Raw genomic sequence first — 25917 nt, forward strand, 5'->3', positions numbered from 1 at the left:
CCTTTTAATTGTGGCTTTTAATGTGACTATTGATATGCTTTAAATTTACCATGTAGCTCTTATCTTTTTTCTACCTGCCATTCCATCTGCCATTTTTCTTTTTCTTAATTGTAGTATGGTCACTTTACAATGTGTCAATTTCTGGTGTACAGCATAATGTTTCAGCCATACATATACATACATATATTCACTTTCAAATTCTTTTTCATTATAGGTTACTATAAGATATTGAATATAGTTCCCTATGCTATACAGAAGAAACTTGTTGTTTATGTATTTTATATATAGTAGTTAATATCTGCAAATCTCAAACTCCCTGTTTATCCCTTCCCACCCCCTTTCCCCACTGGTAACCATTAGTTTGTTTTCTGTCTGTGAGTGTTTCTGTTTTGTAAATGAGTTCATTTCTGTGTTCTTTTTTTAGATTCCACATATGAGAGATGATATAGGTATTTTTTTTTTCCTCTTTCTGATTTACTTCACTTAGACTGACAATTTCCAGATCCATCCATGTTGCTGCAAATGGCATTATTTTATTCTTTTTATGAGTAGTATTCCATTGTATAAATACACCACAACTTCTTTATCCAGTCATCTGTTGATGGACATTTAGGTTGTTTCCATGATTGGCTATTGTAAATAGTGCTGCTATGAACATTGGGGTGCATGTGTTTTTTGGGGTTTTTTGGGTTTTTTTGCATATGTATTTTTCAATTAAGGTTCCCTCTGGATATATGCCCAGGAGTGGAATTGCCGGATCATATAGTAAGTCTTTTTTTTTTTTTTTTAAGTCTTTTGAGGAATCTCCATATTGTTTTCCATATGGCTGCACCAAACTACATTCCCACCAGCAGGGTAGGAGGGTTCCCTTTTCTCCCATACCCTGTCCAGCATTTCTTGTTCATGGACTTTTAAATGACAGCCATTCTGGCTTGTGTGAGGTGATACCTCATTGTAGTTTTGATTTGCATTTCTCTGATAATTAGTAATATTGAGCATTTTTCATGTGCCTATTGGCCATTTGTATGTCTTCATTGGAGAATTGCTTGTTTAGGTCTTCTGCCCGTTTTTGGATTGGATTGTTTGTTTTGTTATTAAGTTGTATGAACTGTTTATATATTCTGGAAATTAAGCCCTTCTCAGTCTTATCATTTGCAAATATTTTCTCCCATTCTGTAGGTTGTCTTTTTGTTTTGCTTATGGTTTCCTTTCCTGTGCAAAAGCTTATAAATTTAATTTAATAGGTCCCATTTGTTTATTTTTGCTTTTATTTCTATTGCCTGAGTAGACTGCCCTAGGAGAACATTGCTAAGATTTATGTCAGAAAATGTTTTGCCTATGTTTTTTCTATGAGGTTTATAGTGTCTTGTCTTATATTTAATTCTTTAATCCATTTTGAGTTTATTTTTATGTATGTGTGAGGGAGTGTTCTAATTTCATTGATTTACATGCAGCTGTCCAGTTTTCCCAACACCATTTGCTGAAGAGGCTGTCTTTACTCCATTGTCTATATTCTTGCCTCCTTTGTAAAAGATTAATTGACCATAAGTCTGTGGTTTATTTCTGGGCTCTCTATTCTGTTCCATTGATCCGTGTGTCTGTTTTTGTGCCAATACCATGCTATTTTGATTACTGTAGCTCTGTAGTATTGTCTGAAGTCTGGGAGGGTTATTCCTCTAGCTTCATTCTTTTTCTTCAGTATTGCTTTGGCATTTATGGGCCTTTTGTGATTCCATATAAATTTTAGGATAATTTGTTCTAGTTCTGTGAAAAATGTCCTGGGTAATCTGATAGGGATCACATTAAGTCTGTAGATTGCTTTGGCTAGTATAGCTATTTTAATAATAGTAATTCTTCTAGTCCTAGAACATGGAATATCTTTCCATTTCTTTAAGGCATCTTTAATTTCCTTAATGAATGTTTTGTAGTTCTCTGCATATACATCTTTCACGTCCTTGGTCAGATTTATTCCTAAGTATTTTATTTTTTTGGATGTGATTTTAAAAGGGATTGTTTCTTTACTTTCCTTTTCTGATATTTCATTGTTAGTGTAACGAGATGCAACTGATTTCTGTGTTAATCTTGTATCCTGCTACCTTGCCAAATTCTTTTATCAGCTCTAGTAGTTTTTGTGTGGAGCCTTTAGAATTTTCAATATGTAGTATCATTTTATCCACGTATAGTGACAACTTTACTTCTTCTCTTCCAATTTGGATTCCTTTTATTTCTTTTTCTTGTCTGATTGTTATGGCTAGCACTTCCAATAATACTGTGTTGAATAGAAGTGGTGAGTGTGGACAGCCTTGTCTCGTTTCATATTTTAGTGGGAAGGCTTTCAACTTTTCACCTTTGAGTATTATGCTGGCTGTAGATTTGTCATAAATAGCTTGTATTATGTTGAGATATGTTCCCTCTATAGCCACTTTGGTAAGAGTTTTTATCACAAATGGGTGTTGAATTTTATCAAATGCTTTTTCTGCATCTGTTGAGATGATCATGTGATTTTTGTCCTTACTTTTGTTGATGTGGTCATGTTTCCTATCTTTTTCTTTTGTGTTAATTGATTTTTGGTGATTTCATTGTATTTCTTTTGTTGTCTTTATATCCAGTTTTTTAGTGGTTGATTTTGGGTTTATTTTATACATATTTAACTTAGTAATGTGTATATTCAAGTAATATTATACCCCTTTATGAACAATATAAGAACCTTGTAACAGTATACTTCCATTTTTACTTTCCTGGCCTTTGTGCAGTTGCTGATAATATTACAAGTTTTTTTGTTTCTGAATATGTCAGACTTCATAATGTGGTATTATGATTTTTTAAACCAGCCAATCAGCTTTTAAAGAGATTTTAAAAGTGGATTAAAGAGTATTTTATATTTACCTACATATTTACCATTTCCAATGCTCAGCTTTCATTTGTATAGACCCAGATTTCCATCTAGTAATATTTTCTTTTTTCCTGAGTGACTTTTCTAATATTTCTTGTAGTGAAAATATGCTACTGATAACCTCCTTCAGCTTTTTTATGTCAGAAAGTCTTTATTTTTATTTTTGAAAATTATTTTTGATACATACAGAATTCTAAATTGCTTATTGTTTTTCTTTCAGTTTACTTAAAGATACTACTCTACTGTCTCTTGACTTGTATTATTTCTGGTAAGAAGTCTGTCATTCTCATATTTGCTCCTTTTAAAGTCTTTTTTCCCCTGGTTGCTTTTAAGGTTCTCTCTTCATTCACAGTTTTAAACAATTTGATTATGGTGCTTTAGTGTAATTTTCTTCATGTTGTTTGTTCTTGGGGTTCATTGTGCTTCTTGCTTCTAAAGTTTTCATCCATTGTTCTTCAAATATTTTTTTCTGCTCCTTCATTTTTCTCCTCCCCTCTGGAGGCTCTGGTTACACATATACTAAGCTACTTGAAGTTCTCCCATAGTTCACTGATAATCTGGGTTCTCCACCCCACACCCCTTTTATTTCCACTCTCTTTTTTTATTTGAATTGTTTTATATGGTTGTGTTTCATTGCTCATTAATGTTTTCTTCTGCTGTCTAATCTGCTTCTGTTCCTGCCCTGTATAATATTTATCTTGGGCATTATATTTTTCATCTCTAGAAGTTTGATTTGAATCTTTTTTAAAGATAAACTCTTAATTTCATTAAAAAAAAACTTGCCAAAATAGTATAGAAAGTTTCCATATATACCCTCACCCAGTTTCTCCTATTTTTCTTTATTGTGGTAACAATCATATAAAGTGGACCAAATAACCACTTTAAGTGTATAGTTCAGTAGTGTTATGTATATTCACATTATTGTGAAATAGATCTCCAGAACTTTTGTCACCCTGTGAAATTGCAGCTCTGTACTCATTAAACAACAGCCCTTTTCCCTCCTCCACCCAGCCCCTGATAACGACCATTCTGCCTTTTGTTTCTATGACATTTAGTATTTTAAGTGGAATTATACATTATGTGTCTTTTTGTGACTGGCTTATTTCACAATATAATGTCCATAATCATACATTTTTATGGTACATTTGTCACTGCATCTTAAAACAAAAAGCCTGTTTAGATCCTGTGTCTTTCTCTATCTCATTCTTTTTGCATTCATAGCCAGTTCAGCTGGCTCTCTTCATCTGGCTGTTCCTTTATATCCTTTAATATCTTCTGTAATAAAGCAGTGACATAGTCTACCTATATGAAGCAGGCAAGATCTGAATTTTTACATGAAAAAAATAAGTGTGGACTATGGAGATGAAGTAGTATTTCTAGTGAAAAAGAATGTCTGCAGTTGCATGCTGAGGGCCTGGGAGGGAGCAGCTGACAGAGAGCAGTGAGACCCTTTTGGGTACAGTTCATAGGCATAGATGAAATAAAAGCTCCATGCACAATTTGGAAGTGTTTTTTTGAATGGCTTTGCAGGAGAAAGCATATTATTATATTCACATAACTGTAGTGTACTGGAATGCTACAGAAATACCTAGATAACATTGTAAGATCCAACCATATATGTTGATATCTATAAATGCTTAGATTTTACAGCAAGCAACAAATAGGAAGTCTTCTTATGTTTCAGTAATATTGCTAAGTAACTAAAAAGCTAGCCGTGATATAGTCCAGGCCTTCAAAGCAAATATCAGAAATTTCAACAAAGTTAGCAATAAAATATAACAAATACCAATAAATTCTTATGTATAGTCATGATATATGTGGAGAATACTTTGTACAAACATGTATAAAGCATTCAGCAAAATAATAACTTTGAAGTAATTCTAATACCATGTTCCTGCAAGCAGTGAAGCAAATACTGCATTTACTCTAAGTTCAAGGCAAGCTATGGGGAAAAAAATCAAATGCATATAACAATCAGCAAAAATATCCTCAAAGATTATAAATGTTCTAATCTTCATCATCAAAATCTGACATTATCATCTTCAAAGTCACCTAATTTTTCACCTTTAAAGCCTGAAAAATTTTACTGTTGAAACTTGTGACTGTGTTTTTTCTTTGAAAAAAAAAAAAAACTGCTGGGTGGGAAGGGACAGACTGGGAGTTCAAAATTTGTAGATACTGATAGGCATAAGTAGAATAGATAAACAAGATTATACTGTGTAGCACAGGGAAATATATACAAGATCTTGTGGTAGCTCACAGAGAAAAAGAATGTGACAGTGAATGTATGTATGTTCATGTACAACTGAAAAATTGTGCTCTACACTGGAATTTGACACAACACTGTAAACTGACTATAACTCAATTAAAAAAAAAAAGTTAAAAAAACCCAAAAACTACCGGGGTTCTGAGTTAGGAACTGCGTTACCACTACCTTCAGGCAACTAAAAATTCTTAGTACCGTCAAAGGACATTACTGTGTAAGTTTCATGACCTTATGGTTGCAAAAGCAAATAAGACATTTTCTGCTTGGGAAGGCCTCCTAAGAATCAGAGAATTTTATAGCCGATAGGGACATTTGTCCTTCAGAGTAGATCATGGAATGGCCAGCAGAGCTTTTCCTGATGTAGAAACAAATTTTTCTCCTTGGTGTGGTCCTTCTCCCTCAGGAAGTTTTCCTCTTGCCCAAAAGCAAACATTGGGAGCAGGTGTGGAGACTTCTCAGTCAGTAACAGGACCACCACCAGAAGTAGGATGGGACCATAGTGGCCTCAGGGCCATAATATAGGCACATTAATTGGGTGCCAAGTAATTTTCTGTAACTTTTTGGAGGAAGGGAGGTGAATACATCTTATAAACCGACACTTACAGTATTTTCTTTTCACTGGACTGATAAATTTATTGAGGACTGGCACTGTATCCTTACCTCACAATTTCCTGGCATTCAACTTTTTGTCAAATGATGTTTATTGTCAATACATCTGTAACAACTGTGGATTTAATAGAAATGTTTGAGTAGATGCTTAAGCTTAAAAATTTGGTTATTTTTGGAGTTAAATTTATTTTCTTTTTTTGCCTCTTTTAAATTAAGAAAATAGTTTTCTCAGATGTGTTCAAAGAATATTTATTAAGAGCCTATTAGTGTCCATAATATATACAGTTATTGTATTACCTTATAATTTATAGATCAGGAAACTGAGACTTAGAAATATAAACTGACTTGGTTTGTTTACATAGGTAGTTAGTACTGAAATTGATTAATTTAAATACTGTTAAATCCTAAAAGTTAATTTTATTTCAGTTCATTTTAACTGATATGCTGCATGCTTTTCTTATTATAGAATACTTATGGGGTGGTATCTCAAAAATGAATAGCAACTAATCAATGTGATTTGTTTGTATACAGTGAAAGAATCAAAGAAGCTACTGACTATAATTCTGAAAAATATTGTAAAAATTAGTAAAGGAGAAGGGAAAGAATTACTTTTATATTTTGATGCATCGTTAGAAATCACTAATGTGACACAAAAAATTTTTGGTGCAAATAAGTATAGGGTAAGTGAACTCTTTAATAAACATGTATTTTCATAATTCTGGAAGCTTTCAGTTACTTAGGCTATAAGTTTCATTGCTTTTTTCCCTACAGTTCTTAAAATAACATGTACATTTTTAGTTCCTTAAATTAGTATTGTGGAATGGTCATCAGATTGTTAGCCATACCCTTTGAGATATCTATTAGAAAGAACCTCTGATGACAATATTAGCAGCAGCTACTCAAAACATTTAATGAATTCCTGCCAAGTGTTTAAAAAGTGAAATAAGACAAAGCCTTGTTTTTAAAATACTAAACATTGTGAGATTTACTAAATATGCCTCAGAAGAAGTAAGTAGGTGGCATATGGAAAATGAAATACAGAAGTTGAAGAAAGAGAATGCTTATTAAGAGGCAGATTTGAGGGAAAGGCTATGGAAATGGGCCTTGAAATGGCCTTTGAAATGAATGAAATTTAGATGAGATGCTTTCCAGGATTGTGGAAGACACTCTGAGTCAGATATTGTTTAACTGGGACTCAAGATGGTAATTCACGTTATATTTGGGGGGATAGTCTGTTGACAAGTTTGGATGGTGCATGTCTTTGTTTAGGGTGCTGTAACAAAAATACCATAGACTGGGTGGCTTAAACAACAAACATTTCTCATAGTTCTAGGGGCTAGAAGTGTAGATTAGTGCCCAGCAGATTCAGTGCCTGGTGAAGACTCATTTCTTGGTTCATCAGTGACTGTCTTTTCACTGGGACCTTATATGGTGGAAGGGGTGAGGGAGTTTTCTGGGGTCTGTTTTGTAAGGGCGCTAATCCAATTCATGAGGCAGAGCCCTTGTGACCTAAGCAACCCCCAAAGGCTTCTCTTCCTAATACCGTCCTTGGGGACTAAGTTTCAACATACAAATTTAGGGGGACACATTCAACCTATAGCAGTGTGAAGGATTTATGGTGAAGGATAGCAGACAATATGCTTGTGAGGAACCCTTACCAAAATGGCAGGCTAAGACTGTGGTTAGTGGGGAGTCATTGAAGGGTTCTGAGAAGGGTATTTTTATGCATACATGTGTATGTATGTGTGTCTATATAAAATAATGATTTGAGATAAATTGGCAAATTTGGAAGGAAACAGGTACAGGAAATAGTTGCATTAAAATGGAAAGAACTGGGAGAAATGACATCCCTTTGAATTAATTTAATTTTAGGAATTTACCAGAAAACAAGGCATTTCAGTTGCCAAAACATCTGTGCATATACTCTTTGATGCAAGTGGATCACAGGTATGTGTCTAACTTACTTGATTTTTATCACTGGGCTAAATTTAACCCCAAATAATAGCACAATAATAAAGTTCAACTTGAAGGGTGAGTATCTTAAAATAGTCTCAACATAGTGCCCCAGTAAGATGTATATGACTTTTTAAACATATTACTAATTTATTTCAGTACACAAGATAGATCATTATTAATGCCAATTTTGGTAACTTTAAAAATCAGAAGTATATGTTCTTCTACTAATACCAAAGCTTGTTTTATGTCTACTAACAATTTGAAAGAGTGGATGTTTTTCATTGGGTCACTTTGTAGTACTAAAAATTATAACAGTACATAGAAGACAAAAAGAATTGACATTTTGTATAAGTGTGAGATGACTGAGTGCTTTATTAAGACAAGCAGTGATTTTTAAGAACTTCCTGTGGTTTGCAGTTTTAAACACTTTACTTATTCTCCAACAGATTCTAGTCCCAGAAAGTCAAACCTCACCAGTTGAAGAGGAACTTGTTAGTTTGAAAGAAAAACTTACCCCTCAAGAGGAATTAGCTAAACCTCCAAAATATATCAAAAATAGTAATCAAGGGGACAGAAAAAATAGTCAGGCTGAGGTAAGTATGATATCAAACCAGTCATTTATAAAACAACATAGGTCAAATCACTGCTATATATAATAACAGAAAAAAGCATCTAGAATTTATATGTTCATCAGTAACATTTCAAAGCATTTCCCTTGCCTTTTACAAATGCATACAAAAGACAGTATTTCAGGAAACTGTGTTTATGTGTAGGAGCCAGAGGTTTAGGACAAGGTATATTACACACTTGTAAATTTCAAATTAGAGTTATATAGGAAAGTAACCACCACTTTTTGCATTTATCCTTTCTGTTCTGTCTTTGCATTTGGCCATAATGTAGAATACAAATTTATAATAGAATGTTCTTACATTTGTAAATCTTCATTCATTTTCACTTTCTTAATGGAGCTTTTCCTTATTATTTCAATTTTTACTTATCTCTCACCTTTAGTCAACTATAACTCTCACACGCTCTTCCATACATTGTGTTACTTATGATTTTTCCTTTTGTTCTGTGTCCTTCATTAAATTAAAAGCATCATTTTTAGTTCCCTTAGATAATTAGAGTATAACTGCCATTTTTTGGTGTATCTTTATATCAGATTCATAATTTGAGTGCTTATTAAAAATGCAGATTCTTAGACTCCCTCCTCCCCACCCTTAAAACTATTGAATCGTAACACAAACACTCTGGAAAAGATCTTCAGCACAATAAAGTTTGAAAAACATCGTACTATTTTAAATACCCACTGTGCTGTCAGTAAGGATTAACTATTGAAAGCATTTATATGAATAAGTAACTTTTTGGGCCCCATTCATTATATACCACTAGGAACTGTAATTTCTTTAAGAAGAATCTGCTGGTTCAGTCGCTTATTTCTGTTTAATCTTAAAATTCAGTTTTCTCTTGTCTTTCACTACCTTTCCTCCATGCCCCATATATGTACCTACTCAAAACTCCATCAGTGTTTTTCCTCTGTCTTAGGGGCAGGTGCTTGCTTAAGGACAGCTCTCTTCTCCTCCTTACAGTTTGTTATCTTGTACTCCTCAATACAGCACGGCACCCTGTGGAGCTCCTGTTCCCTCTGGTGCCTGCCTCTGCTTATCTACTTCTGTTGTTCTTATCAGTCATTCTAGGTTTAAAATTAGAAAATGCAAACTGTTTTTTGGAACCACTAGTTTGTGTGTCACTGAGTCTCTGAATTCTTGTAGCTGCTCTTTACTCCAAAGGCAGTTAGTCTTCACAGAATATTAATACAATTTTTAAAATGTGTGTAAGTTTTGAAGAATGCTTAACATTATGAAAGCTTTCCCAAACAAATTTACATAAATATGTGTTCTGAATATCATCCTTATGAAATAGAATAGCAAATTGTGAGCCATTGGTTAATTAGGTAAACTGAATGTCAATAAAATATTTTCAATTAATATATAAATGTACTGTATTTCTAAGTCTGGATATTCTATAAATATTCTTTAAAACAACATTCCTTACTTGTTTTGGCTGCCTAGTCAATACCAAACATTAGGATAAAACCCTTGAAGTCAGCTCAAAATTTCTGGATATCATGTTGTTTATAAAATATCATATATCTTTTGTGTGTAGTCAAGGTAAAATGTTATGAATAAAATTGTAGGATATTTAATTTCAAAAGAGAATATGTGTTTACTGTGGCTGTTTTTCATGGTTTAAGATAATTACTCCTAGCAAAAGAAAAATGTCTGAAGCATCAATGATTGTTCCCAGTTCAGAGAGATACACTGTGAGAAGTCCAATACTTCTAATCAATACATGTAAGTTTTACAGTCTTAAAGATTTCTAACAAGTATTATTTAAAGCAGGCATTTAAAAACATTCAGGGATATTCTGGACATAAATTACCTAGAGGATCAGTTGGGGCTATAAAAATTAATAAATATGAACCACAGATATCTTCTGTCAAAAAAACTTCAAATGTCTGAGGTTTAATGGGTTTTGACATACAAACATTATGTAAAATATCAATATCCAGCATTCATAATTTATTGCAATTTAAGCTGGAATCAGCATAACATAGTGGTTAAAACATTAACTGGGCTGCTTGGGCTTGTTTCCACACTCCCAGGTGTGCACAGTATCCTCTAGGTAAGTTTGGAACCAGTTTTCCTTTCTATAAAATGGGACTAAAATGTCTACCTCATTAAATTATTTAGAGGATTAAATAAAAATTGTTCAGTTCAACAAGGAATATTGTGACATTTAGTGCCTCGTACAAACTAGGAGCTAAATAAAATTTTTAAAATAATCTTATACTATATACTAGTTGCTATAAACACAGTCTTATTTAATCTTTATGACAATTTAATAATGACATTCTGTTCCCCAAATCTAATTACCTGCTAGGAAATTACCTAATGTTTGACAAACTCCTCAAACTTAACAGGTCTGAAATAAATTTATCTTTCCACCCTCCCTGCCAATTTTTCCTCCATTTCTTGCCTTGGTAAATGGCATCCATATTCACTCACTGATCTAAACCAGAAACCTGTGACCCACCCTAGAACCTTTTTTTTTTTTTTTTTTACCTTCCTCAGCTAAAATGTACCTCAATAATAGCGATATGCAATTTTTAAAAATTCTACAAATAATGGCAGTCCTTTGTTCTCCTTTTTAGCAACACCGCGAAGAGGAAGAATTAAACCACCACTGCAGATGACAAGTTCTACAGAAAAACCTGGTGTTTCCAAAACATCGGAAAATGGAGTGGATAATGCTGTATCACTTAAATCTAGAACATCTCAAGAAAGAAATAGAGGAGATAATACAGACAAAGTAACTTTACTTTGAAAGCACTTTCTAGTAAATTTTTATCAAGTTATTATAGAAATACATATTGAACTAGCTTCTTTTGCAAGCAGTGAGTGTCTCAGGTTTTTTTTTTAAAGTAGTGCTTTTTTATTTTTAGATATCATTTATTGTCCTTGAAAGTAAGGTCTTATCACTCATTTGCTGTGCTAATAATAAAATATAGAAATATCTATTCAATGTAACTGATTTATGCATTCAGTAGGAGAAATGGACTTGCCAACAATCTTTAGTTTATTATACAAATTAGTGTCTGCTATGGGGAAGGTTCTGGTTTAGAAATGTAAGATACAAGTGGAATCTGTATTTAAGTATCTCAAAGTCTAGCATGGGAATTAGATAAATAATAAGATAATTATAATCTTGTATAAGTATTCTCAGATGTACATACGGGATGCAGTAGGAACCTAGTAGAGGGGCAGATGCCTAACCTTAGAGCTGGAGAGAGGGCGAAGATCAAGTGAGTTGATTTTAGAAGGGTCAATAAAGGTTATTTGTCAGATGGACATGGAGAAGGGCATTCATTCCAGGTAGCTGAAGTGGGAACAGAGCAGGGAATGGATAAGAGAAAGTTGTATCTTAGAGATACAGGTAATCAGAGATACCAATAAGTTTGCAGATGAGGAACACCTAATAACTTTTGTTTTCTCTGAAGTGTGAGGATGGTGAACCTCTCTGGGGGATAGAGCCTTGAAGGGACACACAAAGATTTGGAATAACCACTGAGAGAGAATGCAGAGGGCCAAGAATAAGTGCAAGTGTTAGGCAATGTTGAGGGCCCAGTTCAAATTGAAGACTATGAATTTTATCATGGCGTTAATTCAGAAATATATATAATTTCCTCAAGCTTAGCAGCCTTGGCGTTACAGTAAAAAAAGAATAGATAGTAAATTTTTAAAAATTTAAATGGTTATGTGGCGGAAAACTAAAGGGTGCAAAAGTTGAAGGTATTAGGAAAAATAATGGTTCAAATTGTCTAGCTAAATGTTTCTTGATAGGGGCACTACTGTTCAGTTGTGCTGCATAGTTCTGAATGTTGTAGGAAGATGAGCGTCCTAGGCCTGTGCTTGCTTATTGTCAGGAGAACCCTTCTGACACTGTGACAACCAAAACCACACCTGTACATTTTCATACTGCTCCTTTCCCAGTGTAGAGAGCCACTGGCTAGATCTAACTAGGGAAGACAGGCAGGATGAGACAAAATACCTTAGCTAGAGGGTATGTTTTTTGATAGTGATGGCAAATTTTCATTGGATCTGGGCAAGTGTGTATCTGTGGCCATGGAAAGAGGGAAGCTTACTGTAGTCAAGAAGTTACCTGTGTCGTGGCCAAAACTTTACAAAATTATTAAATATTTCATAATTTCCAGTTTATATGTATGTTAGTGAATAGACAGAATAGATGTAGGCTTTGGGATCAACAGCAATAGGAGATGTGCCATGTGGGTTCAGAGGTTCTCAGTTATGGATGAAAACTGAATTACTATCCTAGCCATGGCTGAGATCTGAAAATTTGTAGAATCTTCTGCCTCCTTATCTGCAATGAAGGTTACTTTCTGAAGTTTTAGGATAGGTGGTATTCTAGAATGGGCATAATCTTTATGAAATAAATGGAAAAACAAGTCAACTTTTAATAGTAAGGCAAATTTTAGAAGTTTTAAATTTTAATACTCTGACTTTTAAAAGTTGTTTTCATATAATGCCTTAATTCAAATTTATATTAACATTTCTCCTGTGTTTGTAGCATATCAAAACTGCTAAAGTTGTAGAAAATAAGGATACTGAATTCCCAAACCAAAATTTTAGTAAGTACTTTATGGTTTAATTTCAGTCATTCTGTACACACACACACAAACACACACTTCTCTTATACTTACCTTTTACCCTAACTCTTTCACTTATTTAAAAAAAAGATTTGTAATGAATATATTCAGCTTTATGCAAAGAACTTAGAGGTTGCAAAGAAATATACAGCCTTTGTTCCTAAGAAATTTGGGTCTGGGAGGGGGGAAGATGAGATCAGTCAGTCTTTCCATCCCAGTATGTGAACTTTGATCAAATTCTGTACCAGCTTCCATTTTCCCCTGCCAACTGCTTGAAAAAATGAAAATACCACAATTTTTATTTTACTTAGATGAACTCCAGGATATTGTTCCTGATTCACAGGCACTGGGAAAAATAGGTAAACCTGTGTAAGTATAAGAAAACCTATCAAATCATTTAGCCTATAATAATGTTACTTTTAGATGAATGTAACAAATTTAAAGAAATAGGCCTTTATAGTTTTAGAATGTTGTACTGGTTATAGACAATTATCTTTCACGTATATTATTATGATAGCACAATAGGAAATAGCCTACATGTTTTTTCCATATCAACCAACATAACTTTTCAAATTGAGAGACTGAAAATGAATGATATTTTCAAACTAAAAAGTATGAATATGAAGAAATTTGACCTAGTTTAAATACACATGTAAGATGTGAGATATGTTTAGGTAGATATGAAAATAGTAGCAATAATGGAACTTTTTAACAATATTCTTTCATCTGATCAATTACATAGTGAATTTTAACTTTCATCATGACTTATGAAAATATTTTCATATTTGACTGCTAACAAATTTGTATCAATAAACACTGACTAAATAAAAAAAAAAAATCAAGGTCTTATGCCAGAGTTACAGGCTAATGTTTTGTAATATGAAGCAAGTGAACTTGTTTTCTAGGTTACCTGGTGCTTTAGACAACATCTGCGGAAATAAAATGCACTCCAAATGCGTATGTTGGACACCTGTAACAAACATTCAGCTTGGTAATAACCGAAGAGAAAGTACTTCATCAGGAGACACATTTAATCAAGGTGAAACATAGTTTTCTCTGTATATAAAATAGTAGTTTTGGGAAATACTCATTTCTTGAAATATCTTAACAAATATTTTGTTTTTAACAAATTTTAAATATGATCAGTTTACAAATTTAATGAGGATTAATTTCTCCTTTTCCCACTAGATACTGTTATCAACAAAAAACTTGCTAAACAAAAATCATCCTCTTCAATATCTGATGATAATTCTGAGGAAACAGGAAAGGTACAGTACAGGGAAGAAAGAATGCAGCATAACAAAGTAGATGAAGCAGAAGTAGGAGTCTGCAAAGGCAGCAAACAGCAACTCGGTCGTCCTAAACACTTGGAGGAGGAAAGTACTGAAAATACCAAGCAGAGTGATTGGCGTATTGAATCTGAAACTACTTTTAAATCAGTTCTCCTAAATAAGACAGTTGAAGAATCTGTGATCTATAGGAAAAAATACATATTGTCAAAGGATGTGAATACTACTATTTGTGATAAAAGCCCTTCTCCTAGAAAAAATGCAAACGGCGTTAGAAAATCAGGGAAAAGACTGACGTCTGAACTTAGTTCCTGGGACTTGAAACCAAAAAAAACGGTGAGCTTTCAGTGTGTTTTATTTCTTTACACCCATAATATGCCTACCTGGTAACATAAAGTGAAAGAAGCTTGATTAATTGCTTCAAATTTAATGTTTGTAATACCCTGTTCTTTTTTATTGAAGTATAGTTGATTTACAATATTACATTAGTTTCAGGTGTACAACAGTGATTCATTGTTTTTATAACTTATACTCTATTTAAAGTCATTACAAGATAATAGCTATATTTATCTGTGCTGTACAACTTGTCCTTGTTGCTTATCTATGTTATAGATAGTTGTTTGTGTCTCTAAATCCCATGCTCCTATGTTGCCCCTCTTCTTTCTCCTCTCCCCACTGGCAACCTCTTGTAATACCCTGTTCTTTAATTCAAGCTTAGACTGTAGGAGTGTCTCCTCTACCCCTTTGTGATCTCTCCACTGTCCCAGCCCTGACAGAACTACCTGTCAGCAGGTGCAGAGCAGGCATGTAACTAGCTATAGTGTGAATGAACGCTGTAGTTCCTTGTCTCCTCTTATTCCTTGTCTCCCACTCTGTCCCTCAGAGTCTTTTGAATTTTTGAACATGCATATAGAACCGTCCATGCTTCTTTAATAGTGCTTACCTTTCTTTTTAATAAATGTTTATTTTGTGTTTTCCCCGTCTTAGCCTATTAGAGTATAAAGACTATGTTTTATTTAACATTTGTTTTCCTGAATGACCTAGCACAGTTTTGTACTTAGTAGCATCTGAAACATTTCTTGTATTATTGCCTTAAAGTCTGACAAGCTTTTTCAAGAAAGGATGTAAGTTGGGTAGAGGAGATTTATCTTCTGTTATAACTGTTACTTGTCCCCATTGATGCTTCCACTGTCTTCTTCACATTAACCATCTATAGAACATCTCCAGGACAGTTTTAGCTAATTTGCACCATACTTTAAGACTGAAAGTTTACTTTTTGTAGCAGTTACCATAAATCTTTTCTTCGGTCATTGCTATCAAGATGCAGATGAAGAAAATTTTCTAATCAGAATACATTTCCACTATCAGTAATGCAATCCCTTTTCCACTATGCCTTAGAAGATCCAAGGTTTAAAAGCCTTCATTTTCATTTATCTTCCAGAGTATTATTAATACCCAGGTAGTCAAATTTATAGAATCAGTGTAAAATATTCATATATATTAGTGTGCAAGTGAAATATTTAATAGATAATTTTGTAATTGTTGTATATAATTAGACATTATTTCCTTTGTCTCGATGGGCTATTCTTTATTTTGCTTTTAACCTGCAGTTCACTTTTTTCTGCCTAATTTGGCTGCTGTCTTTCTTGACCAGATCCTTTTAGGTCACTTTTTTCTTGCTTCTCCGAATGCTGTTCTTTCTTCTTTCTACTCTTAGCTGCTACTTAGTTCTTTCAGATCCAGGGGAAGTAAGGTTCTTTTTGTCTGAATGCTGATCTGTTCTTCAATTTTAGTTTTAAACTATTTTCTTTGGAATTTAGAATAATTCCACAGAATTTTTCTGACCTAGTCATCCCTTTTTCCTGAGAGCAAAGAAACTTGGTCATCTCTTCTGATCTGTGCTCTAATTTTTTAAAAAATCAACTTCCTGTTTTCAGAAGTTCTCTTCACTCTCCTAGTTTCACTCCCTTTATTATGATGCAGGATTTCCTGCCAATCATTCATGGATGACTCTCCTCTAAGGCAGTCATCTTTCTGATCCTGTCTTTCTATTCACTGGATAAACCCAGAGAAATAGAATCTCTGGAGTTCAGTGGTACAGATTTCCTACATTGGCCCCAATTATGTCAAAATTCTTAAATCATACACTGTTTCAGGGGAGGTTTGTCTTTGCTACATTTTTATCAAGGCAAGTATACCCTGTCTTTATTCTGGTAATTTCAAGAAGGGATAGTAAGTAACTTACCTATTATATATAAAAAATACGAATTTAAGATGGCTAAAATAGTAAACTTTATGTCATGTTATATTTGTTTATATTTTACCATAATTTTTAAAAACCCATATGCCTGATTCCCAGGAAAAAAATAAAACTAAAATCAAGAGAAGTCATACCTTTAAGAGTGTCATTCGAGTTTTTTAATCAAATTATCTAAAATTATGCAGATACAAATTCTTACCTTGTAGTCTTTCCATTTAAGAAAAAATAGAGTTTTTTTAGAGCAATTTCAGGTTTAAAGCTATACAGAAACCTCCCACATTCTGTCACCCCATCCTCATTTCCTTTATCATTAACATCTTACATTAGTGTGGTACGTTTGTTACAAATAATGAGCTAATATTGATATATTCTTAACTCAAGTGCATATTTATAGTTCACTCTTTGTGTTATGAATTCTGTTTTGACAGATACATAGCAACCGGTATGCACCCTTAGAGTATCATGCATAATAGTTTCACTGCCCTGAAATTCCTGGCAATCACTGATCTTTCTACTGTCTCCATAGTTTTGCCTTTTCTAGAATACTATATTGTTTGAATCATGCAGTATGTAGTCTTTTCAGATTGGCTTCTTTCACTTAGCAATATGCATTGAATGTTTCTCCATGAGTTTTCATGGCTTGATGGCTTTTTTTTTTTTAACGCTGAGTCCATTGTGTGGATGTCCCAAGACTTGTTTATCCATTCACCTGTTGAAGGACATCTTGGTTGCTTCCATGTTTTGACAGTTATGAATAATACTTCTATAAACATTCATGTACAGGTTTTATGTGGACTTACACTTTCAACTCATTTGGAAAAATACCAAGGAGCATGATTGCTGGGTCATATGGTAAGGGTATGCTTAGTTTTGTAAGAAACTGCCTGTCTTCCAAAAGTGGAAGAAGTGGCTGTACCATTTTTGCATTTCAGCAGCAATGAGTGGGAGAGTTCCTGTTGATCGACATCCTTGCCAGTATTTGGTGTTGTCAATGTTTTGGACTTTATCCATTCTTATAGGTGCTTGGTGGTATCTTGTTATTTTAACCTGCAATTCCCTAATGACAGATGATGTTGAGCATCTTTTCATATTTTTATTTACTATCTGTATATCTTCTTTGGTGAGTTGTTTATTCAGATCTTTAGTCTGTTTTTTAAATTGGGTTGTTTTCTAATTGTTGAGTTTTAACAGTTCTTTGTATATTTTAGATAAAAGTCCTTTATCAGATATGTATTTTACCAACATTTTCTCCCAGTCTGTGGCCTTTCTTTTCATTCTCTAAACAGTATCTTTTGCAGAGCAGAAGCTATTAACTTTAATGAAGCCCTACTTATTTTTTTTCTTTCATGAGTTGTGCTTTTGGTGTTGTACATAAAAAGGCATTGCCAAACCCAGGATCACCTGGATTTTCTCCTATGTTATCTTCTAGGAGTTTTATAGCTTATAGTGTGCACTTTACATTTAGATCTATGATCCATTTTGAGTTAATTTTTGTAAAGAGTGTAAGGTCTGTGTCTAGAATCTTTTTTTGGGAGGAGGGGGGCGTGATGATGTTCTAACACCATTTGTTGAAAAGACTGTCTTGTCTACATTGTATTGCCTTTGTTCCTTTGTCAAAGATCGATTAATTATTTATGTGGGCCTATTTCTCGGCTCTGTTTTGTTCCATTATACTGTTTGCTCCTTCACCAGTGACACACTATATTGATTATTGTATCTTTTTGGTAAATCTTTAAGTAGGGTCAGTCCTCCATCTTTGTTCTGCTCTTTTAATATTGTGTTGGCTACTCAGCATCTCTTGCTTCTCTGTGTAAACTTCAGAATCATTTTGTTGATAACCACAGAATAACTTGCTGGGACTTTGGGATTACATTGAATTTATAGATCAAGATAGAAAGAACTGACATCTTGACCATATTGAGTTTCCTATCCATGAACATGCAGTATCTCTCCATTCATTTAGTCTTTGATTTTTTTTTATCAGTCATGTTTTCCTCATATAGATCTTGTGCATGTTTTGTTAGATTTATACTTAGATACTTCATTTTTGGCAGTTCTAATATAAATGGAATGTAATTTCAAATTCCAGTTGTTCATTACTGGTTTATAAGAAAGCGATTGACTTGTATTAACCTTGTATCCTTCAGTTGTACTGTAATTTTTTAGTTCTAGGAATATTTTTGTTGATTCTTCAAGATTTTCTACATAGACAGTGATGTCATCTGTGAGCAGAGACAGTTTTCTTTCTTTCTTCCCTATAGGTGTGCAGTGTATTTCCTTTTCTTTTATGGCATTAGTGGGACTTCTAGAATGATGTTGAATAGGAGTGGTGAGAACAGACATCCTTTCATTGTTACTGATATTAGTGGGAAAGCATCTAGTTTCTCTCCATTAAGTATAATTTTAGCTGTAACTTTTTTTGTAGATGTTCTTTATCAAGTTAAGGACGTTCTTCTCTATTCCTGGTTTTCTGAGAATTGTTATTATGAATGGGTATTGGATTTTGTCAAATGCTTTTGCCCATCTATTAATATTATCCTATGATTTTCTTCTTTAGCCTGGATTATATTAGTTGATTTTCAAATGTTGAATCAACATTGCATACCTGGAAATATATTTGGTTGTGGTACATAGATTATTTATACATTATTAAATTTGATTTTCTAAATTTTCTCGGGTTTTGCATCTATATTTATTAGAAATACTGGTCTGTAGTTTTCCTTTCTTGTAATGTCTTTAATTTTGATATTAGGATATATTGGCTTTATAGCATGAGTTAGGAAGCATTCCCTCTGCTTCTGTCTTCTGAAAGATTCTGAAAATTGTGTAATTCTTCCTTAAATGTTTGATAGAACTCAACAGTGAGCCCATCTGGGCCTGGTGCTTTCTGTTTTGGCAGGTATTAATTATTGATTCAATTTCTTTAATATATATAGGCCTATTCAGATGATTTATTTCTACCTTGCGTGAGTTTTAGTAGAATTTGTCTTTCAAGGAATTTGTCCATTTAGTATAGGTTATCAAATTCATGGGCATAGAGTTTATCATTTTTTTTTTATTCTACTACTTTCTTTTTTCTTAATTAAGTTGGCTAGAGGCTTATCAATTTTATTGATCTTTTCAAAGAACCAGCTTTTGGTTTCCTTCAGTTTTTTATGATATTTTTTCTCATGGATAGAAAGTTTTTTAAAATCTCTACAAAGCGCTCTGCAAAGTTCTACATACTAAAAAACTTATCCTAACTTGTTTTAATGCCTAACAAATCCCAAAATTATTAGTTTCTGACTCCCTTTATTTCTCTTTGTAATTATTTATAGAGCCAGCCTTTTCTTAAATTTTCTTTGTAGCCTTAATTTTCCTTTGGAGGTTAACTGGTAGAGTTTTTGAGTAACTTATAAATTGTTTCAGAGAGAAAAGTTAAAAGGGAAAGGATTTACTGATGCAGCAGAATCCTTGATAAGCCAAATTAATAAGAGATACAAACCAAAGGATGGCATAAAGTCCACAAGAAAATTAAAGGAGTCTTTGACTGACAGGTATGTTCTTAAATTTTAGAAGTGGATCTTTTTCTGACATGTACACCGAAAGTTTTTACAAACTTTTAAGATTAGTTTAAAATGTATGTTCAAATAATGTAACCGTCCATTAGAAAACACATAATTATTTATTTTCATCAATAGTATCTGTTTAAATTATACAGAAAGGGAACTGAATTTAAAAGTGGTCATTCTAGTACCTGACTACAGTTTATAAGGTATCAAAAACACCATATTGATGCAGCATACCGTTCCAGGAATGAATCTCTAGCCTATAGACATTTTAGAAATTTTATTTGTTGAAGCTAGCGATGAGTAAAACTAAGTATATTTAAATGGCTTGCTTAATAAAATACGAAATTTAAATGAGCTGAAATGAGTTTTTTGTATAGTAAATATGTATTCCTTGTTTGCAATCTTTCTGAAGGCTTTCTCATATTATAAAGTGTGTCTTTATGGGCTACCAGGTGGTTAATTCATGTTTAAATTAATTTTGGTCTTATGGCATGAAAAAAATTACTCTCATGGCAGAACAGTTTTAAGAAAATTGCTTGGCACCTCCTGCTGCATGAATGGTTCAGCTTGGACTTAACTATTATTGTTGCTGTTTTCTCTGGGGGAACTTGCAAAACTATCAGACTAGTACTGTCACATTTCAGTTACATGTAGCATTTGAATGGAGACTCAGTGACCCAAATATGTTTTACCTTGTATAAAATGGCTTTTATGTAAAACATTCTACTGACATTTAATTGTTTTTTTAATTTTGACAAACCTTTTTTATAGTGGTTTTTCAAACAAATCTGATCTACAGCTCAGTAAGGTAGGTTTCATTTATTTAACTACACCAAACGTGTAGTCAAACTCTACAATGTTTGACGGTAAACACTAACATAGAGTAGTAAGTAGTAGGATGGAAGTAGATTTAATGTTTTCAACATATTGATAAATGGATTAAATGGCTGACAAGTTCAGTGACAAGTACTCAAAGTAGCCCCCCTAACCTTCTGTTCTGCTTTTCAAAGAAAATGCTTTTCTTACGTATATGAATGTGATATTTTTACTTTTTGGTACATGATTCAGATATTTTTTTCTAGCTAAACTCATCTCTCCTGACAATAAGATTATTCTTAAATCCCTATTTTTGTTAAAAACATTTATTTTTTTATCCAGGCTTAAAATATCCATTATTTTTTATTTATTCCTCACAATTATGTTCTGTCTTCACTTAATTTTGTTTTGAGGTTCACCTTCTGTGTCTGTACATTCCTCTTAAATCTTCTCTCTCCTACCTTTGCCAACTCCTATTTTTTTGTTTGAGTTCTAAATTCTAATCCATGGATTATTACAATAGCCTTTATGTAATTCTTTTGGCCGCTAGTATTTCTCTGTGCAAATCCATTCATTACATTCAATACCAGCTTTTTAACTTTCTAAATCACAGAGCTTTAATCATGTCGTTCTCTCGTTCAGAATCCTTCTTTGGTCTCTTTCTTATTGAATTAAGTAGAGACTTAAGCTGGCTCCCAAGACCTCTTAAAAGTCAGTCTGATTTCCTAACATTAATTCCCCAGACATGTCTTATTTAGCTGAAACACAGTAATTCCCTTAGTGTTTTTTCTAAGTGTTTATTCTTTTTCCTCCCCCTTTGGAAAGAACTTCAAAGTGAATCATCAGGCTCTTTCACCCTCATTTCTCATTGTCAAAACTTTATTCTTCTTTGCAAGCCCTGCGTCAGAGTCACCTTCTTTGTGAAACCTTTTTAAGGTTCTCTGACTCAAAATTCAAGTGGGCAAGAATTCTGAAGTCTGTGTAATAATGTCTTTGTACCTTTTATTTTTTGATATTTTATTCACTATTGCAGTTCTTTCTTTCTCTCTTCTATCTTCTACTAGAGTGCAACTGTTAAGAATCGTCTTTGTAGACCTTTACTCACGTTTGTACACTCTTCAGTATCTTTGCTCATTTTTGGATCTTCTGTAATACCCAGAATACACTGACATGCAAAAGATGAATTGCGCAAATATATCTAAACACTGGTAAAAATCATACTGGAAGAGATAAGTCAGATAAGTGATCAGAGGAGTAATACATTGATGGATAAACTTTTTGAAATTAGGCAAATAATTCTATATAAAGAAGCCAAAAGAAATAATAAAATTGAGGATGAATCACAACTAAAACGAATGTTTTTTAGTTTTAATATTTCCAACTTCTGGATATTAAATTATACTTCTAATTATTTCTGATCAGTAAGCAATCATTTAGTGATATTATTTATGTACTTAGTTAAATGACTTTAATAACATAATTACTCAGTATGTTAAATTTTGATTTAACTTCTTTTCTGCCTACTTTTTGATCACATTGAATATACTTTGAGCATTAGGCTATAGGAATAACGTTACCTATATTTTTCTCTAGTAGTAGTAGTTGATTAATACAATTTTGACTGTTTCACAGGAGATTTTACATAAACCTTAACCTTTCCCAAAGCTTTTCTATTTAAGAGTTAACAGCAAATGAGTCTTAAAAAAAAAAAAAAAAACCAGAAACATGCTTGTTTTATGATTCTAGAATCACTAAAATTCAGCTTGTAGAATACCAGTGAGGTCATTTACCTATGTGCAATAATGTCAATAAATAATCAAGATAAAAGGATTTTATATTTTGTATTTGATTTACAGCACTTTGTTACGTCCTCAGTTTAATACATAAGTCTTTAGTATTTTTAAAAGTGTGGATATTTAAGGAAATTGTTACAAATGTAAAATTTTTATTAGTGGAAACACAACTAGATAATATATGAAAATGTACTTCATATGTTGTTTGCCAAGTATAGTAATATACGAGTTTGAATGGTTTTATGTAAATTTTTTTTTGTATTTAGGAAAAGGTTCAGAAAAAAAGTTATAGACAATTGAAGACTACTTTCGTTAATGTTACTTCTGAATGCCCATTGTAAGTAACTTTTCATAAATTGTAAAGTTGTCTTCATATTTAAAGAACATATTTATTTGTTGTATAATGGAGTTAATATTTCTCTTCATCTTTACAGGAACGATGTTTACAATTTTAATTTGAATGGAGCAGATGAGCCTATTATAAAACTGGGAGTAAGCTAGAAATTAGTCATTATTTTTGTATTAGTTATTCAGTATTTTGTATTTACAGTTATTAGAGGATTTCCATCCTCTTGTAAATATGCTTTAAAATATTTTAAAATATATTGTTAAATATTTCAAAATTTATTCAATACCATCCTAAGCGTATTTGGTTTTCTTTCAAATCTTTTGGACTGAAGTAGACAAAAATGAGTAATTGGGGCATCAAGAAAGTCACTTACTGATGGCAACAGATTTAAAATTATTACTCTTGTTTTTAGTATATTTTATATTATTAGCTTTCTTCTTAAGCATAAAAATATTTTAGTAAGCTTAATTTTATTGTCCCATCTTATAATTATATGATAGAAGTGATAGAAATTAGATTTTTTTATGTTTATTTCTTTCCCTTTTTTTTAAACCTTATTTTAACACTGAGAGAAAATTTTTAATGCTTATTCACAATATAGATCCAGGAATTTCAAGCTACAGCTAGAGAAGCCTGTGTGGATACTTCAGTAACATTGTAGGTATTTTTATTAACAATTAGATGGATCATTTTAAAATATACTTTTCTCAGTTGTTCTTTTTCTTAAATATTTCCTCCCAGTTTGTCTGAGTTTTTAACATATAAAAAGAGTGAATAAAAATGCCATTGTCATAACTTCTATTATGGTTCTCTTATTTCAGTATTTGCTTCTAAAATTACCATGTAGAACACTGTACACTTTTAATATTAGTTGTATATCTTAGATGATAAAGTGGAAAGGAGTTAGTAATCCTTTCCTTTAACCTTGTTGTTTGATATAATTTAAGTAAGGTCACTTAAATTTAAGAGAAAAAGTGACTTGGCCACAATTATGTAGTAAGTTAGTGAAAGAGTTAAGATGGAAAACCCAGGTCTAACTCTGCAGCTGCATGCCAACTTAAGAAAACGAGTAATTAAGATTAAAATTAATGTGTATTTTTGTTTAAGGGTAGGTTTAAGGAATCATGATGAACTTGAAACTTCTCTCAAAACAAAAGATAAAAGAGTAAGTTATAATATCCTAATGTGTCTATTAACATCAGTATTTCTTTTAATAATTTTTCAATGCCAAAGATTATCACAGAACTGGAAAACAAAAATATTTGGATCATTTTTTAAACTCTAGGAGATGTTCCCATTATGACTTTTCTTATGGTTTCTGAGCTATCTGCAATCTAGTAAGATGATATGACAATTTTAGTTATCTCTTTGCTGGTATTGGGTTATGTCTCTATGGAAGTAAGCTATTTTGATTTATTTTTATATTTTGCTGCCAGTGTTGTTGTTAATTAAATCTTGATCTCTGATATGGATTTCTGAGTGACTTTATTGGATAGATCCCTAATGCCAGATTAGTATGCTAAAAAAAAAAAAGTTATTTTTCCTTTTTTTTTTTTTTTTTGGCTTAACTTCCTTTGCATGACATGTAAGACAGATTTTGTCATCTATTACAAGGATTGTCTTTTTTTATAGATTGTAACAAATCATAAAAAGAAAAATCTCTTTAGTGATACTGACACAGAATACAATTGTGATGACATGAAGACAGATATTAGCTGGTTAAGAGAACCAAAATCAAAACCACAGCTAATAGACTACAGCAGAAATAAAAATGTGAAGAAACATAAAAGTGGGAGATCAAGTAAGAAATCACTTTTTTGTAAATGATTTTACCATTTCAACTATATAAAATGCTTTGTTGGTTCATAAATATATTTTTGTATGTAGATAGTGTTTATAACTACATACCTTTATGAATAAGAAAAAAGTGTTACTTTTTTGATAATATGTTTATATTTAGATTACTTTTTTTATTGGGACCTTAGGGACTCAAAATATGATTTATCATAATCTTGGCTCATTGCATACTCTCATCATTTGTCTATTGTGAATAATGTATTAAATACTCATGAACCCAACACTACCTTAAACAAAAAACTTGGACAGTATCCCACTCCCTGCCACACCCAACACACATACCTTTTAGGAATTCATATAGATGCAATAAAAACTTATTGAAAGGAAAACAATTTTCTTAGAGAAATATTTTTGCCTAAATCATCCACAAAACGTTTTCCCAGCATAAGGCTTCTGCCTTCTTGAAGTAGCTGGATGAGGGTTTGAGGTATTGGTTTTGGCTAGACATGACTGTTTTCATAGCTTAACATCAATTTCAGTGTTTACTAAAACTCAAAGATTTTATATGTTCAAGATAACATAACTCAGAACTTTTAAATTTATATTTATTTTAAGGAAATCACTGTTTATTTTATTTCAGGATAAAAATAATCATTAGTGACCTGTGGCAGTTGGGGGAGGGAATGATGTCTTAAAAAGAAGTGAACATAGAGATACAGAAATGAACTTTGGTCTGTGTTTAGAAGTGAGGCTGAATCTTGAAAACAGATGAGAGTTCAATTATATGCATGAGGAAGAGCAGCAGTAGGATTATCTTTCTATGTAAAAGAGAGAGTATGGCATAGCATGGTATGCCCAGGGAATGCAGTATTGGAGTAGTTGGAGTGTAATCAGACTTTGTGGAAAATGCTGAAAGGCGCAGCTGGGTCTAGTCATAGTGTCTGGACTTTGAAGCAGTGTGTTATAAGGCAAGGAGAAACACGGTAAGATCCACATACTCTCAGGGAGCTTGTAGTCTGGTGGGAAGATGTACAAATGAAGACATTTACAACATTGATTAGAAATCTTGGGAAGACAGTAAATGTCTGAATACTGTAATCAGTAAAAGCTC

At 32.6% G+C, this 25917-nt stretch overlaps 1 protein-coding gene across 5 annotated transcripts in view; it reads left to right on the top strand.

Moving 5' to 3' along the window:
• Positions 1–25917, top strand: part of SYCP2 (synaptonemal complex protein 2) — a 69388-nt gene that overhangs the window by 29755 nt on the left and 13716 nt on the right. For all 5 annotated transcript variants that reach the window (XR_004130837.2, XM_031433534.2, XM_031433532.2 and 2 more), the window contains 16 exons: positions 6300–6448; positions 7641–7715; positions 8171–8317; positions 9979–10078; positions 10939–11096; positions 12873–12933; positions 13263–13320; positions 13857–13990; positions 14140–14576; positions 19909–20036; positions 20823–20859; positions 22927–22997; positions 23095–23152; positions 23611–23666; positions 24117–24174; positions 24642–24810. Coding sequence is in view for 4 of the 5 variants with exons in the window: in XM_031433534.2 (XP_031289394.2) it covers positions 6300–6448; positions 7641–7715; positions 8171–8317; positions 9979–10078; positions 10939–11096; positions 12873–12933; positions 13263–13320; positions 13857–13990; positions 14140–14576; positions 19909–20036; positions 20823–20859; positions 22927–22997; positions 23095–23152; positions 23611–23666; positions 24117–24174; positions 24642–24810 (1896 nt within the window). In the remaining variant the exon portion in view is untranslated. The remainder of the gene's footprint in view (positions 1–6299; positions 6449–7640; positions 7716–8170; positions 8318–9978; positions 10079–10938; positions 11097–12872; positions 12934–13262; positions 13321–13856; positions 13991–14139; positions 14577–19908; positions 20037–20822; positions 20860–22926; positions 22998–23094; positions 23153–23610; positions 23667–24116; positions 24175–24641; positions 24811–25917) is intronic.

Source organism: Camelus dromedarius, chromosome 18, assembly GCF_036321535.1.
Source record: "Camelus dromedarius isolate mCamDro1 chromosome 18, mCamDro1.pat, whole genome shotgun sequence".
In the NCBI taxonomy this organism is placed as follows: Eukaryota; Metazoa; Chordata; class Mammalia; order Artiodactyla; family Camelidae; genus Camelus; species Camelus dromedarius.